General features: G+C 35.0%; 1 protein-coding gene across 1 annotated transcript in view; it reads right to left on the bottom strand.

Moving 5' to 3' along the window:
- The window catches only part of HLCS (holocarboxylase synthetase), an 85,578-nt gene that overhangs the window by 53,706 nt on the left and 14,840 nt on the right, over positions 1 to 17,032 (bottom strand). The window contains exons 5-6 of the mRNA XM_014056236.2: positions 16,732 to 16,911; positions 10,148 to 10,419 (exon numbers count right to left, since the gene is read on the bottom strand). Of these exons, the coding sequence (XP_013911711.2) occupies positions 10,148 to 10,419; positions 16,732 to 16,911 (452 nt within the window). The remainder of the gene's footprint in view (positions 1 to 10,147; positions 10,420 to 16,731; positions 16,912 to 17,032) is intronic.

A 17,032-nucleotide genomic window follows, 5' to 3' on the forward strand; every position in this document is an offset into this window, starting at 1 on the left:
CAAATTGATACATTTTCTAGAAAATAATGTATTTACATGAAATATCAGGTTTTTTTAATGAACATTTTAAGTTGATCAATATTTTCTTATTATTTTTGGTTAGATTTTCCCTTATAACAATAATTTATTTAGATTAAAAATCTGATGTTAATTTAAGCAAAGGGCTAAGCCTGGGATGGCAAACCTATGGCACGCATGGCACGTGGAGCCATTTGTCAGGGGAATGAGTCGCTGCCCTGTGAGCTGGCCAGCGCGCATGCGTGGGCTGGCCAGCTGACTTCAGCCTTTTTTTGAGGCCATTTTCATCCTCCCCAGGCTCCAGAGGCTTTAGAGAAGCCTGGGGAGGGTGAAAACAGCCTCCTCCACCCTGAAGAGCTTCCCTGAAGTCTCCGGAGTGCAAAAAAACGTTTCTACAGGCAAACTGAAAGTTTGGGAACGGAAGCCTCCTGAAGGTCCCTGAATGCTCCAGAGGACTAAAAACGGCCCTATGGACAAATCAGAGGTGACTTTGGTTTGCTCGTAGGGTCGTTTTTTTGTCCTCCGGAGCCTTCAGGGAAGCCTCCTGAAGGGAGGACTAAAACTGGCCCTACAAACAACCGGAAGTCAGTTCCCGAACTTCCGGTTTGCCCGTAGGCCTGGTTTTTTGCGCTCCGGAGGCTTCAGGGAAGCTCCTGAAGCCTTTGGAGGGCCTCCAGGGGGGGCACTTTGTTTCCGCCCTCCCCAGGCTCCTATAAAGACTCTGGAGCCTGGGGAGGGCAAAAAAAGCATGAACAAAATGCGGGCAAGCACTGGTCATGTGCACATGCATGCTGGGGGTCGCGTATTGCATTATGGGTGTAGTATGCCTGCACACGACCCCCCCTGTGCTCCCCCCAATTTTGGCACCCGAGTCAAAAAAGTTTCGCCACCACTGGGCTAAGTTATTGCTGGAGCAAACACTATTGACTCAGCCTATTGAAATTACTACTTCCTTCTAAACATTTTGACTGTATATTTAAATAGTTATTCTTTCCTCCCTCTCACTTTGCATTATTGTCTCACACAATGAAGTGTATCTCAAATACTAATTAGTTCTTCAGTCACCAACAATTCTACATTCCTGTTCTAAGTGTACATAATTTCAACTGTGAGTTGACTATGTTCATATAAATATGATCATCTATATAATTTCCTTTCTTAAAAACTGGCACATAATTATTTATCTTAATTCTTTAAAAAAGCAAAACAATTATTATTACTCCAAGAATAGTAATCCAAGAATAGTTATAGTCTAATTAATTTAGATTTACAGTATTCCTATCAAAATGCATTCCTGGAGCATAACATACATCACAGAAAATGTAACAAACAGGTGACCATTAACCATCAATCATTTTTCTTGTATCCTAAATCCCTCATTAAATAATTTGCTTAATGTCTTCAGGATTTTTAGTAACATTGTTTTTAAAAAATTACAGGGTAAGTTTTATTTCATTTTTTCCAGGATAGAAAAAAAGTATTCAACAAATGATATTAAAGATAAAAATAGAGAGAGAGATCATATTTAAAATAAATATTTTAAAATCTAATCAAATTTGATATATACATTATAATGAAACACAATTACACTTCCTAAATCTAGTAACCAAATTACGTACATAAAAATTAAAATGCACTGTAACACTACTCAATAAATAACAGATGCAATGTAAATCTCGTCTTCAAATCAAAATATAGAGTCAACCCATGTACTCTCCCAAACCACATAAAGTCTCCCTTGCACAGGTGGACTTCAAAACACATTTATTGCCTGTATTACAATAAGAAAAATCTAGGCTACAACATAGCCAGAATGCTAGTAGACAATGTACTTTTCCAGATACAAAACAGCCCCAAACTTTCTTTCAATTCTTGGGAAATTCTCTTTCAGCCTCTCTGCAACTAACTTTATTCAAGGCCAAGATTTTCACCAGGTCTTTTCCAACATGATTTATTAAAAGGTAAATAGGTTAGGCTGTAGAAATTCTAACAGAATTATTTCCATTTTAGAATGTAATCTATCTGTGAGGGCATATTTCACTTTATTTCTAATACTTCCTCTCTTAATCGTTGGGCTAGTTGCCTATTCTCAGACAAGTAAAGAATATACTGGTGCCAGTATTACCCAACTGCTGCCTGAATCCCTATCAGACTATGAATACAACATTATATTTGTTCATCTTTTGCTGCGTATATGATCTTTATAATAGAACTGGCAACAAAAAAAGTATTCACTTGTTATTTCTAATATTTTTTTAAAAAACTCTGAGTACCTAGTATGCAGCAATGTTTTTCATCCCACTTTTCATTTCTATTTCTACTGTACTTATTAGTGACTGGAAATCCCTTAAGGACATTTTGTTGAAAAAAGGACGATGTTACCCAGTTTTGATAAAGAAACATTTGCAAGGAAACAACCAAGCTTCAAGACTACCAAGGGCCTAGTGGTAGGTTGCCAATTTTTTTACTACTGGTCCGGGAATGCTCCCACACGCGCTCCTGCATGCGCAGAAGCTTCCGGGCCAGTGTGCAGAGCCTTCCGCCGCTTCTACTACCAGTTCGCCCAATCCGGATTGAACCGGGAGCAACCCACTTCTGCAAGGGCCCCTCATTTGAATCCTGAGCTACGAATAGTCTCCTCTATCAGTACAAAAAAATGAATTTGTGGTTTTTGGATTTGATGATTGGAAAAGGTAGATTATGGAAAGAAGGAAATTATGATGTAACCTTAGAGAGAGAGGATAAAATATAAATGCATTTATTATTGCTGTTAAGAAGATCAGAAGTCACTTCTTTATATTTTTTTCTTATTCTTTCATTTATTTTCTATTTATTATCAGTTTTCCTTTTCTTTACTATCTTTTTTCTTTAAATTTATATTGTAAAATGCTTAAATAAAAGTGAGTAGAAAAAGATACTGTCTAAAGCAATACTTGTGATAATAGGAACCAGGGTGGAGCAAGAAGGCCAGAATGTCAAGGTTACTTCACTCAGTAACCAAGAAAGAAACCCCTCAACTCCATTTTTCAGAATTAAGAGTACTTTTACTGGTCATAAGTAGATAGTAGCTAAGCAAAGCGAGGTCTGAGGCAAAAGCGTGCATAATCATAGATATCAATACGTGACCCAACCCCCTCCCCCTGGTAACCTTAGTCCATAGTCCAATCAGTACATTCCACAGGTGTCATGTAGGAGACATCTTCAAAAAACATCATCATGCTGGTATGCCGGACAGTTGGTCTGGGCGGCAAATCCTTTATCTGCAGCATGCACAGTAGATGATGAGAACACCTCCCTTTATTCAGTCTCTCCAGTGCTGACACTTCCCCACCCACAAACAATGCCCCCCCTCCCCGTTTCAATGGCAGCCGAAAGCAAGCAGCAAAACAGAGGCTGACACAGAGTTTTGCCTAACATTTGAGAAATGTTACATTAAGCATTAATATGGTTTATCTTGTTAAGCATCATAATTTCAATCTTATTCCATACTCCAATTGCAGTTAGCAAATGGTTCTGATCATGGAACATTTAGCTAATTATATTAACTGGATATTGTTGCATTTTTAAGGGTAACAATATAAACTGGAGGTAGTCAACCTTTTTATACCTACTGCCCATTTTTGTATCTCTATTAGTAGTAAAATTTTGTAATCGCCCACCAGTTTCACAGTAATGGTGATTTTATGAAAACCTAATGAAAATGTTTTTAAATAATGCTATGAACTTTTTAAAAAAGTCAATGAAATTTAAAAAAGGAAAGTGGTTCAATATCGGACAAAACCCCTACCATTCACCATGAAAGCTGGAACACCCACTAATGGGTGGTAGGGACCAGGTTGACTACCACTGATATAAACAAAGAAACTAATCTGATTTGCCTAACTGGTAAAAACAGACTGTTTATGCAACATATTAAATTGACCACGCCAGAAACTTTTGTGGTTTGTTAGATGCTGCCATTTGCAGAGCTGGGCCTCAGGGATACTTATTGATATTATGACTAAATCTAATGTAATCATGTGTTGAATGTTTGTCTCTTTTCCAAAGAAAAATTGTCATGCAAAGGGTGATTAGCTACAAGTTGTAGGATAAAATTCCAGGCTGAGGCCCATTGCAGATATAATGATTTAGTCCTATTTAGTCCAATTTTGGACTTGGTTCAATATCCAAACTTGGCCTTTTGAATTAAATCCAAAATGTGTGTTCATGCACTTTTTCCTGACCCCTCCCCTTATTTGCCAGCTTTTAACAAAACTTTCTTGTGTTCTTAAACAGTAGGTTTTTAAATGATGTTTAAAGCAATAGTTTTTAAAGGTGGATTTTTTTGAATTTACCATTCAAAATATCTAGAGAATATTAGATGTCTATAGAGAGTCTGTCCTCCAGGGTATGGTTGTGCCAAAGGATGTTTTTCAAAAGGCAACTGGACTTCATTTTTCCTTTTGAAAAAGCACCTCGGAAATAGAGAATATTAGGTTGCTGCCATTGGCCTATAGTAAAAATTATAATAAAGCAGGATAAAATTTGAAAAGGGCATGGATTATCTGATTCCATCTACTTGAACTACACGAGTACATGCTGTAAATTTATAAACAGATTTATCAAGCCAAGATTTAGATGGTTCTGGAAAGATCAAGATCAGAGATTATTCAGTTTCTCTATTCTCTAATATTTATACTAACAATTTTTCTGATATCCTTGGGACTACATATAGCAATAGCATTTAGACTTATATACCACTTCACAGTGTTTTACAGCATTTCTAATTGGTTTACAGAGTCAGCATTTTGCCCCCAACAGTCTAGGTCCTCATTTTACTGACCTCGGAAGGATGGAAGGCTGAGTTAACCATGATCCAATCAGAATTGAACTGTCAAACTGCTGGTAGCCAGCAGTCAGAAGAAGTAGCCTGCAGTATTACATTCTAATCATTGCGCTACCATGCCTCTATATACCTATGCAGAAGGTTGCTAACACAACTTATTTTTTAATACTACCATCTCCTCCTGAATGTTTTAAAACAGGGGTGTCAAACTCAAGGCCTGTGATGTGGTCAGCGCTGGCCCCATGGGGCCGTCCTGGTTTACCCATTGAAAAGAGGAAAGATCAGGCCAGTGTAGCATCGGACCAATCTACCCAATGTGAAGAGGAAACATGCCAGCAGTTTGCGGAGTGGTGTCAAACTGGTACACCCACCTGGTTGGCCATGCCCACTCAGTCCCCTGAGGTCAACCACAGCCCTGATGTGGCCCTCAATGAAATTGAGTTTGACACACCTGTTTTAAAACATCCTTGGATATCAAGAACGAGATGCAAGGGATTGCAGTAAAAAGAGACTTCGGAAAAAAGAAATTGATAATTTTAATTCTTATCTGTTCCTCATGAGTTCATATTGTATCTCTACTGCCACATCACTACAAAGCTGACAACAAAAGATCTTTTTGAGGGGGATTTTAAAATTGTGCAGGGGTAAGAATATCTATTGCATAAGTATGTTTCCTACTGCACAACTTTGGATCTATTCAAAGTTCTGTTTATAGAGAGGTCAAAAACATAATTTCCCTTTTTATTTTAGGCAAAGAAATATCAGGATGCAAATAATCAAGAATCAGTTCTTGATAGTTTATGAAACTTTAAATGCAGTCTTCTTCAAAACATCTACTGCTCGATAACAATTATATTGTTAACTATTTTGTTCAGATACTTTAAAAACAATTGTGATATGAAATGTACTATAATATTTTCAGTGGGTTTGTTTTTAATTGAGCTGTCAGGAAAAAGGTTCCTTGCACAGGCAGATCTCTTGGCCATCCACAAATTCATATTATATTGCAAGTCATGTTTTAAAAAATATTCCCAGTCAGTGTAATGACTTGTTTTTGATACAAGCAAGTGCATTTTACAGGATTCCCTATTGTGGGCAAGTATGAAATCACAATTTTTTATTTAGTAAATGAAATTGTGCTTCTTTCATCTTTACTTTAATAGCAATTAATTTCACTGATTTAAACAGATTTTCTTTCAAGCCATTCATCTTAGCACTTGATTTATTCCTTAAATTATTTCTAAACTTCCAAGTGTTGTACTATTCTAATTATATGCTTAGAGACCATGAAGAGAACTATAGAAGTTATGGAAGCTATCTAAAAAATCTTATTTCTTGTAAATTATAGAAATTGTGCTTTCAATATCCTCAACAGTCACGACTATGACAACTTTGAAGGGATTATTCCACAATGATAACCTCAATGAATTTAAAGTATTCCAAAGTAAAAGTCATAAGTTATTTAATATTTAAATAAATCTCTATTCTACAATTTAATTAATTCTGTACTCCTTAATTTACAGGGACTAGATGTGCTACTTAGTTTACTTGTTAGTTGTACATGTAAATATATGCCAACAATAATAGAGCTTGTATAATAATATGTGATACATCAAAACAGGCCATCTGGAGAACTAATGAATAATCAAGGGACTCCAAATTAAACTATAGAATTTTTCTTAGAATCTTTAGGACAACACTGTCAAGTTCAATCTAATCATTTAGACTCCAGAATCAATTTTTCAAACTTTATGACAGGTCTAATAGCTCCCACCTGTTTCTCTGGTTTGACTTTTGACTGGCAAGTTACCAGCTAGGGTGGAAATATATAGACAAAGAACCCTATTACACTCTGGCTGTTTCTCTACTGTGAGATCACTCAGCCATTAAATTAGTTCCAGCCCACTTTTGCTAAGTCTTAATTTGGAAAGATATATAATGTTAGAGGACTGGGATGGAAGGATTTATGTTCAGCTTGTAAAAGGATTTGGAGGCTTATCATCCATAGCTATAATATAGGTAATTTAATATTAAATATCTATGTCAATCTCAAGTAAAATATTTTATTACAATGTTTATTAATTTACATAAGTTCATTAGTTATTAAGTGACATAAACTTAAACTTTAAAAATATGTTTTCGTCATAATTGCTTACAACTTAATTAGAGAATAATCATATTTAAAAGTATTGTTCTTTTTAAAGGTTTATAAGTCATTTAAAATATTAAAGGCAGCGTACCTTAATTTTTTAAACCACACTGAAATAAAATTGTGATATATGCTAGTATGATTTCAAAAATCTCATTTCATATGATTAACAATTATAAGGATAGTTTATATTTATAGTTTATACTAATAGTACTGCAAGCCTTGGGTTCATATACTCTCTGGCTCTTTAAATTTGGATTTACTATGAGGAGCATAAATTTAGAAGCTTTTCTTTCTGTTTTAGATTAATTAGAGCTTGCTAGAACATATTACATTTAATTTTAAGTAAAACAATTTTTCACAAGTTTTGAAAACTGACCTATTTTTCTTCTATAGTACTTAAAGTTAACTGTAGTTTAGTGTTTGGGTGTAATGCTTAGCCGCTTAGGGTTAAAAGTGAAAAGGCAAAGTGTAATCCCCTTGACAGAATAAATAAACTATGTTTAAAAGTTGATAGTGCTTTCAAAGATCCAGGTGTCCTGATGTTCAAAGAAAACAAACAAATAAAATCCAACAGTCAAAATCAAGGGCACAAAGCAGCAAGATACTTTAACAGTAATGTTTAAACCACTTCAACAACTACAAAATAAAGTTAATAACCTATAAATAAAATGCAAATATATGAACATGTCACAATCATGATAATTCAAATGAATATACCATTCAAGAATGTTTCATAGCTAGCGACTCAACTAGTTGACTAGGATAAATTTAATTAATGATTATAAAGTAATCAGTTACTTTTGAACTAGTTTAAACAAATTGAAAAGTATATTATTTTCTTTAAGTTCTAGTCTCCCATGATAATAAAGCAATGTATTTTAAAAATCAGAAAATGTTGTTTTTCTTAGCAAATAATTCCTTAGGAACAAAATAGTATAAATATAAAACAATGAGTCTGTGAAACCTACCAACCAATTCATTATTATCCTTACATATTTTAACCAAGTATATTTTGAATAAAAACAATTTAATAGGTAGAAATAAGTAATAAGGTAGCCAAATATACCCTCTTTAAAATTATTTCACAAATTTCTATATTTTTATTTTAGGTTTAGGTTTAGGTTTATTAACATTTATAGGCCGCCCTTTTCCCTGAGGGGACTCAGGGCGGCTTACATAAAATCAGGGGAGGGAAATACAAACAATAACGTAGACAAATATAAAGTAAAATAATGAGCAACATTCATTCATCATTCGGGAGGGGCAATTATCTTTGTCCCCAGGCCTGACGGGCTAGCCAGGTCTTAAGGGCTATGCGGAAGGCCTGGACGGTGGTGAGAGTACGAATCTCCACGGGGAGATCGTTCCAAAGGGTCGGAGCTACAACTGAAAAGGCTTTATCAATATTAAGACTGTTGCCTGCATCCATAAAGTTACTATTTTACAGAATGATAGCTTTATGTAAATATATAAAATATATTTAGCAATAAAAGTTAAATAAACAGTTGTTCACCCTACTTATTAATAACCAATAATTCCAGCAATGTTTTGATGCATCTTGCCTTTTCTGCTGCAGATAATTAAATAATCAAGCCTTCTATTGCATCTCAGCATTACAGTAAAAATCTGTATATCAATGGAAGAGAATATTTGTAATTCAGGATTGAATTGCGGGGTGCTTGGTTGTCTTTTTGCAGACATTTCATTATGAAGCTAGAAAACAAAACAAAAAACCTTGGGTTGCATAATAGGTTTATAAGAGATTTTGATAGATTTACTTTCCTGTTTCTTGTTGCTGCATTTTTCATTTGTAATGCTCTGCTCCAGATTGTCTAAATAGTTTTGTCAAGCCATTTCCTTCAGTTCTTGTGGTGCTATGTTCAATTACTCTTTTAGCATTAGCACTTAGACTTATATACCACTTCACAGTGCTTTACAGACCTCTCTAAGTGGTTTACAGAGTCAGCACATTGGCCCAAACAAGCTGGATCCTCATTTTACTGATCTCAGAAGTATGAAAGACTGAGTCAACCTTGAGCCAGTCAGGATCAAACGCCTGGCAATGGAATGCAAAGGTAGGTTGCAATACTGCATTCTAACCACTATGCCACTGCAATTTTTTTCAGCAACATAGGGGAGGGGCTAAATAAGATAAAATGGGGGTCCCAGCACCTAGGTTGAAGTGCTGCTATCATATGTACATATTGTGTGTATGTGCATACACATGCGTATCTTTGATCATGCTGCTGCAATCATCATTTGACTTCCTGATTTTCCTATGGATGCTGCTGCCCTATAAACTAGTCCTCAGGTATTTAAGAGTTAGAGCCCTTAATTATTTTCCAGGACTTTCCCCCACATTTTAAAAACTTTATAGATGCCAATCTTCAGTTTGAAATTATGGATGATATGAGCACTTTTTAAAATCTTAATCATACCTCAGCCACCCCTTTATGAGTAATTGACATTTTTTATTTAAGAAAATGTTGCATTTGTTATTTAACTTGGTCATTTAGAGAATCTGTAGAAAAAAATCTTTACCATTGTATCAAATATCAAACAAAATAATAAATGGGTTATTTCTATAGACATAGAGGGAGTTAAGAGAATTCAACTTTGAATTTAACATTCAACTGTGCTCTCATCCATACACAAAATGCAAGATGATAATCAGCCATAAACTATGGTGGCATAATTAGTAAATCTCTGATCTTCATTTCCAAGCAATCAAATAAATGTGTTCTAATTATCTTATGCACTTCAGGACAGCTTTCAGCATAACAAATAATTAAATATATGCTTTAATATGATTTTAATATAATCACACAAACATACAGTATGAGAAAACTGATATTTGATATTAAAACAGCAATATTCGCAATGTTCACATGTCCATCAGTTGGACTGCATTGTGGAATGGTATATCCTGAAAACTGTATAATGCACATTCATAATTACAGCATTTTAATTGTATTTGACCAATCAAAAATATATCCAATCATACTAATAAAAAGTCAAAGAAACCTAGTACAGTACAAACAGTAAAGAAAAAACATGGCTGATATGTTACATATTTTAAAAAACAATATAAGGAGATAAGGGATCAATTCAGTCAAAATTTTAGTGAAATTAATGTTACTGCAATTTCTTACCCATCAAGAAGATTCATTGTAGTTGATGTAACTTCAGAAAACAAGACTATTTTCCCCAAGATTCTGGAACCAAGGTTTTGTTTATATCTCTCAAAACTAAAATTTTCAGATGAGAATGCTTCTGTATCAGTAACTACTGGAATGAGCAAAGGTGTTATTTCCATATTTTCAGTGCAAGATGATACAAACTTAAGAGACATCTTGCTGGATGTGATTAATCCTTCTGTGATTGTATTTCTTCTGAGCCATTCTAAAAAAGTATTGTGGAGAATCTGTTTGATATAAAATAAAATTATAAGACAATATAAAATACACATATCAAAACTAAGACTTCATTTCTGTTCTCTAGAAAGACGTGAATCCACAATAACTTCTTAATAAATATTTGATGTCTCCGCTTAATTTTATATGAATGCATTTTGGAAAGCAGTACCTCAAAAATGGGTGGTTCTAAAATTTTATAAATAAATTAAAATATAAGCATCTACAGTTTCTGAAAGTGAGTGGGCAGCCATTTAAATTCTATATAAATAAATTCTATATAATTAAATAAATAAAAATTAGGTTATAGGTTATAAGTTTATTTCATTTATATGCCGCCCTATTCCCGGAGGGACTCAGGGCGGCTAACAAACCCAGGGGAGGGGGGTAATACAAACAAGGCAAACAACAAACAGGATACAGAGAAAATTTAAAAACAATCAACAGTCACACAGTTCGAGCGGGGAAGGGAACTCATCAACCCCAGGCCTGCCGGAACAGCCAGGTTTTAACGGCTTTACGGAAAGCCTGAAGGGAGGTGAGGGTCCGGATCTCTGCGGGGAGTTCATTCCAAAGGGCCGGAGCAGCCACAGAGAAGGCCCTCCTTCGGGTGGTCGCCAATCGAATTGATGGTCAAGATTGCATAAAAGCTTATGAGATTTTATATTGCAAAATTTGGCGGATGGAATGGATGCTTTGACCATGGTTTGTGATTAAGGTATGGTATGGTAGCTGTAAATGTCATTTATAAGTATATTATTTATCACATATAACAAACTATGCATATTATTTTACTGCCACTGCCACTTATGATACACTATTATTAAAGTCACAATTAAAATAAAAATTAATACAAACAGAAGCCAACACAGAGGACAATGATTTTAATAAATATCTATATCTCAAATATAATACTTCAACTTGTCCCCACTCTGTCTTAGCAGGGATGAGGAGCCTGTGTCCTTCCAAATTTTACTACTTTTACAAATCTTAATATTTCTTATTATTGGACATTTATTGTGGGAAGCTGAGCCTACATTTCAGCAACATCTATGGCTAAGAGATTCCCAACCTTTTCTAAAATATTTAGACTTTTAAGAGAGAAAAATCATTCAACATTTATCACAGTCAAACTGCAACTGCTTCTAGGTTTTATTTCAGTTTTATGCTCTTATTAAAAGCATCTTTTCAAACATGAAAGACATGGCATGTGCATGTGATAGAAATATAGGGCAACTATGTTACAGGTGAATTTGCAATCCTCAGGTTTTCTAAGGGACACTCTAGTTTACTTTCTGTCAGTTAGTGCTATGAAAGCAATCTGGAAACAATCTCTTCAGCAGCTGCTCTCACCAACAAATAGTTTATTTTAAGAAAGTGGTTAGGGCAAAGGCTAAACATTGTCATAAGCCGAAAACACACAATATGAAATAGAAATACTGTATTGTGATAGTATTTCACATGTTGCATTTTCACAGAAATGCTTAAAACCTACTGAAATATGTTCCATTTGATTTACTGGAACAAACTGTAACTGCTATTAACTTATTTTCAGTATTTTATATTGTCCTCGGGTAATCAAAATAAAATAGCACTATGCCTATGTCTTATGTTTGAAAAGAAACTTTGATTTTCGATTTTAGCAGTTAACAGTTTCAGCTGACTTTTAGTTACAAAGATTGCAGAATTCCACTCTATAAGTTCAAGATTACCATAACCATTTCAGCCAAACTAAATAGCATTGCACAATATAGTAAACTCTGATGGAATGGATCTCGCATTTAGGAGACCTTAAGAACAATATGAGAAAGTTTCACCTGGACATCTTAGCAACAAAACAGATAACTTAATTGATTTCAAAATATTCTGGGCAAGACACTTAAATTTATGTCTGTTGAAATTATTTATTTCAGTTTACAGGCAGTCCTTGTTTAATGCCCATTTGTTCAGCAACTATTTGAAGTTATGACATTGCTGAAGAAAGGAACACACAACTCCTCAAAGTTGCAATGCTCTTGCATTGCTCCCATAGTCATGTTCACAAAATTTAAGCCCACCTGAATTCAGGCAGCCTGGCTACTTGCTACCACCAGCTGACTCTATTACCCAGCCCTGCCTGCCATTGCCATTACCATTATGAAAGCAGGCAGTTTGGAAGAAGGCCTTAGCTGGTGTAGTAATGGTTAGGGTTAGGGTTACTACACTAGCTGGGGCCTTCTTCCAAACTGCCTGCTTTCATACTAGGGCAGCTGGGGCAGAGTCTTCTCTTACCTGCAAGTTAGGGCCTTCTTTTGCAAAAGAATTCAGCTAGCATGTGAAAGGCACCTCTGGCTGGTATGGTAATAGCATGCTGTGCAAAGGGCAAGGTAGTGGCATGCAAGGCTCGGCAGCAGGAGCAACTGGCACAGAGGTGGGTTTCTGCTGGTTTGTCCCAGATTGGGCGAACTGGTAATGGCAGTGGCAGGTAGCTCCATTCACCTGCCTGGATGCTTCTGCGCAGGTGCAGAAGTGTCGCTTGTGTGCGCAAGCGCATGCAAGCTGGTAGTAAAATGTATTAAAACCCACCACTGAACTGGCAGCAGTGGGTGAATGGATAGCAAAACTAGCAAAGATGGGGCAGAGATGGGTAAAGAGGGGTTGAAGTGGAAGCAGTCCCGTAGCTTTTTCCATAGCTTGGTTTTTCAGTGGCTCCTTGCATAACTACTGCATGGAAGTTACTCAGTAATAGCAAGTAGGATTGCTGAAACTGCTGTCAGTAAGCATAGCAGTCACATGGTATTTTTGCTTAGTGACCATATTGCTTAGCAATAAAGTTGCTGATCCCAATCAGGATCATTAAGTGAGGATTATCCATATATCATTTATATAATAGCTCAGGGCAGAAATGGTATAAACCAGTATAAATATGGTAGCAATAGCACTTAGACTTATATACCACTTCATAAGTACTTTATGACCCTCTCTAAGAAGTTTAAAGAGTCAGCAGGTTGCTCCCAATAATCCGGGACTTATTTTACCGACCTTGGAAGGATGGAAGGCTGAGTCAACCTTGAGACAGTGAGAATTCAACTGCTGGCAGTCATCAGAATTAGCCTGCAATACTGCATTCTAACCACTGCAACACCATGGCTCTTAAATGATGCATTTTTGTATTTATTAGTATTCAAGGATAACAGATAGATCTTCCTTCCATGGTCCATTAAATCAACAGTACCAAAACAACCACAATTTGAAAACCTGTATAAACCATTCTTTGATCTATTCTTCCTACTTTGTATTTCACTTTCAGATTTTTTGGGGGGCATGGCAATAGTTATAAACACTTGATCTGCTCTGACAACTTAGGTTTTTTTCTTATTGGCAAGTTTCACTGGATGTTATGTTTTAAAAAACGTGGCAAAAAAGTAACTTTATTCTTCATATCTCAGTTTGGGAGACTTTAAAACAACCTATTGTCATATCTACAGTTAACAACATCTTGCAGTCAAATTACATGTTTACATGTTCCATACAGAACTAGTTTAAACATTAATCAACTTTCTTTTCATTTGTTTTTTAATCACTTTTCCTGATGAAATTTATCCCAATGTCTGAAAATTTGGTGAAAAGAAATAAAATAATAAAACATTTTTTTAAAAATCCTGTCATTTTTGTTTTTTCAATGAACAGATCCATCTTGAGCAAAGCTGGAGAAGATCACTTCCAGAAGTGGAAGCAATCAGTAGCTTCAGTCAAACATAATCTATAACCTCTAGAGTAGCTCAGTGCCATACTTATACCTTGCAGTCAACTGATCTACTTTCCAGAGATCAAGGAAAAAACATTCTAATCTCATCTTAAAAAAATATCAGGAGCAAATTATGATTCTCAAGATAAGGTACCATCCTTAGAAGCTGCATCTTTACATTATTTCAAAAACATATATAGACCTAATCTGCTCTACAACTTTCCAGTTTCATTCCCATATAATTTTATGAATAAATTGTGATTTTGTTAATCTCTGGTGATACTGGTTTATCGCTCCATGATAATCTTGTAGTAACATGCCTTTATTACATGGCAGTGTAGTGCCATTTATTAAATATTTCATTTCATTCATTTTTTAATAACAAATAGGCAGCAAAGGATATGAAATCTCTTTCTCAAACGCCAGGTTTATGGAAGGACACTAGGTGAGGTGCCTCCAGAAGACAGATGATGGCAATAGAAACTGCAAACCACCAGTCTAAAGCAAAAGGTAGGACTAAGTGTGAACACCCAGATGGCTTTTCAGAGTAAAAGTTTAGAACTCCAGGTTCTTGTAGATTCAATCATTTAATTACAGAACCCTTTTTATTTATTATGAAAAGTCCCTAAGACTATGTAACATAGCGTGTAGTGTTGTTTAATTTAAATATTTTCTAAAAATTTTGAGCTACTTACAACTTTCAAAACTGTAAATGCAATGACTGATTAAATACTATTTTTAAATAATAATAATAATATTAAAACTAAATCTAATTGCAGAGATTAGTTATTTTAAACATACATATACAACATAGAATTATATTGTAAAGCAGCTCAGAAGTGCCATCTTGTGGTAATTGTTTTCAACAAACACAATAACTTTTTGAATGTGTATGAACTGCTTAAATTCCAATCATATATATTATAAATTTCTTAACAATAACATAAAATATGTAAAGCTAATAAAATATTTTTTAAAATGGATAGTCAAGTAATGCTGCATCTTTCAAAAATACTCAGGCATATGTTTTTACAGATTAAAATCTGTTTCAGCTGATGTAAAGTCAATTTAATGATATAGTTCGGGAATTTGTGTCACAAAATTGCTTATTCATAATTTCCAAAAATAAATTCTTCTTATTAACAATGGCTTCTATAGCTCATAAATGTATTCTGCAATATAGTTCTTTCAAACAAATCTTTATTAACTATGTTTACAAAAGATGGGGAAATGGATGGAGTAATTGTTAAAATACACAGGTGCAGATTGAAAAGTAATGAATAGTATAAATAATTTTGTTGTAAGGAGTGATTATTGAAAGAAGCAAAACAGATATGCATACAACTATGTTTTTGTTCATTTTGTTATATAGAATTGAGAGTTAGGATATCAGGAGACACATAAAAGCTATTTAAATTTAATCCGTGTTTTGTCTGATAGTTTAAATATAGTTTGGAGATCAATTCTATTTTTTGTCTTTTTAGGCTGTGTGCCATTAGGCATGGGGGCTCCTATTTTAAGTTCAATTTTTCGTCCCTCTCAGGGGCTGATTCCACATGCTGGCTGCTAGGGAACAGGTGGCCCAGTAGGTAGCTGCAGTCAGAAAAACATTTCAGAAAACTCACACAGACAAATCTTTTAAAAATCTCACACTTAACTCCTCTTTTTAGCACTTTCTAGTTTTCTGGTCTGGGCAGCTTCAGGCAGCCTTACTGGTAAGAAGAACAAAGAACTGTGAAGAGCTCCAAAGGGATCTCTGCACATTAGGAGAATGGAGGTTAAAATGGCAGATGTGAACAAAGGGAAAGTAAAGCACATTGGTGCCAAAAATCTCAACTACTCATAGAAGCTAATAAAGAAAGTTATCTTGGAAAATGGGAAACAATTCAATGAAAGTGTTGCCATAGTATATATCCACTGGAAAAAAAAGAAAGGAAAGCCAATAACATATCAAGGATAATAAAAATTTTAATAATGGTATTAAAAATAAGAGTGCCAATAATATAATGCCCTTATATTAAATCAATGGTGTAAATGTATCTGCAATATTGCACACAGTTCTAATTACTCTACTGCAAAAAGGATACAATGGAGCTAGAGAAAGTTCAGAAGATAGCAACTTCTGGGGTGGAGCAGTTTCCCTATAAGAAAGGTTGTGACATTTGGGGCTTTTTAGTTTAGAAAAGAGACAAATGAGAAAGGAGATGATTGAGGCACACAAAATTGTGAATGGTGTGGATAAAGTGGATAAGGAGAAGTTATTTTCCCCATTCCACAATAATAGAACCAGGGGTAAATGACATTGAACACTGGAAGAGTAAGAAAAGATAAAATGGCTTCCCCCCGTGCAAATTAAATTTTGGAATTTGCTACCACAAGATGTGAAGCTGTCTGGACAAGGATTGGACCAAATCATGGAAATGATTAGGGATCAACAACTGTTAGCTTTGATGATGACTTTGAAGGCTATCTGCTGAGACACTAGTGTCTCAGCAGATGGTTGGCTATTATGAGAAAAGACTTTGGAGAAGGTGGGCCAATGGTCCAGTCCAGCAGGGCCCTGCCGGTGTTCTTATTTATTTAAACTAAAACCTACCTTATCAAATGAAAGTAGATAGAGGGGTGTTAAAGAAGGAATAGTACTTAATTCACAGCTCAACCCCAATAGCTTCAGGATTTCAACAAGTATATCATATCTTTTGGTGTTGCTTATTTTGAGCAGATTGAAGTCATCCTTAGGTCGACATAAACTTTTGATATTCACTTCCAAATGTGCCTATAAAGGCAAGGCAGAAAAATATTTTTTATTGAAAACACTTTTATAAAACTATGATCAATAATTATCTATTTGGTCAAATATCTTAGAATTATTTTGAAATCAATTTCTTGTTTTGTGA

Source organism: Thamnophis sirtalis, unplaced genomic scaffold (genome assembly GCF_051295495.1).
Source record: "Thamnophis sirtalis isolate CommonGarterSnake01/CBP01778 unplaced genomic scaffold, rThaSir2_p1.2 scaffold_8, whole genome shotgun sequence".
Taxonomy (NCBI): domain Eukaryota; kingdom Metazoa; phylum Chordata; class Lepidosauria; order Squamata; family Natricidae; genus Thamnophis; species Thamnophis sirtalis.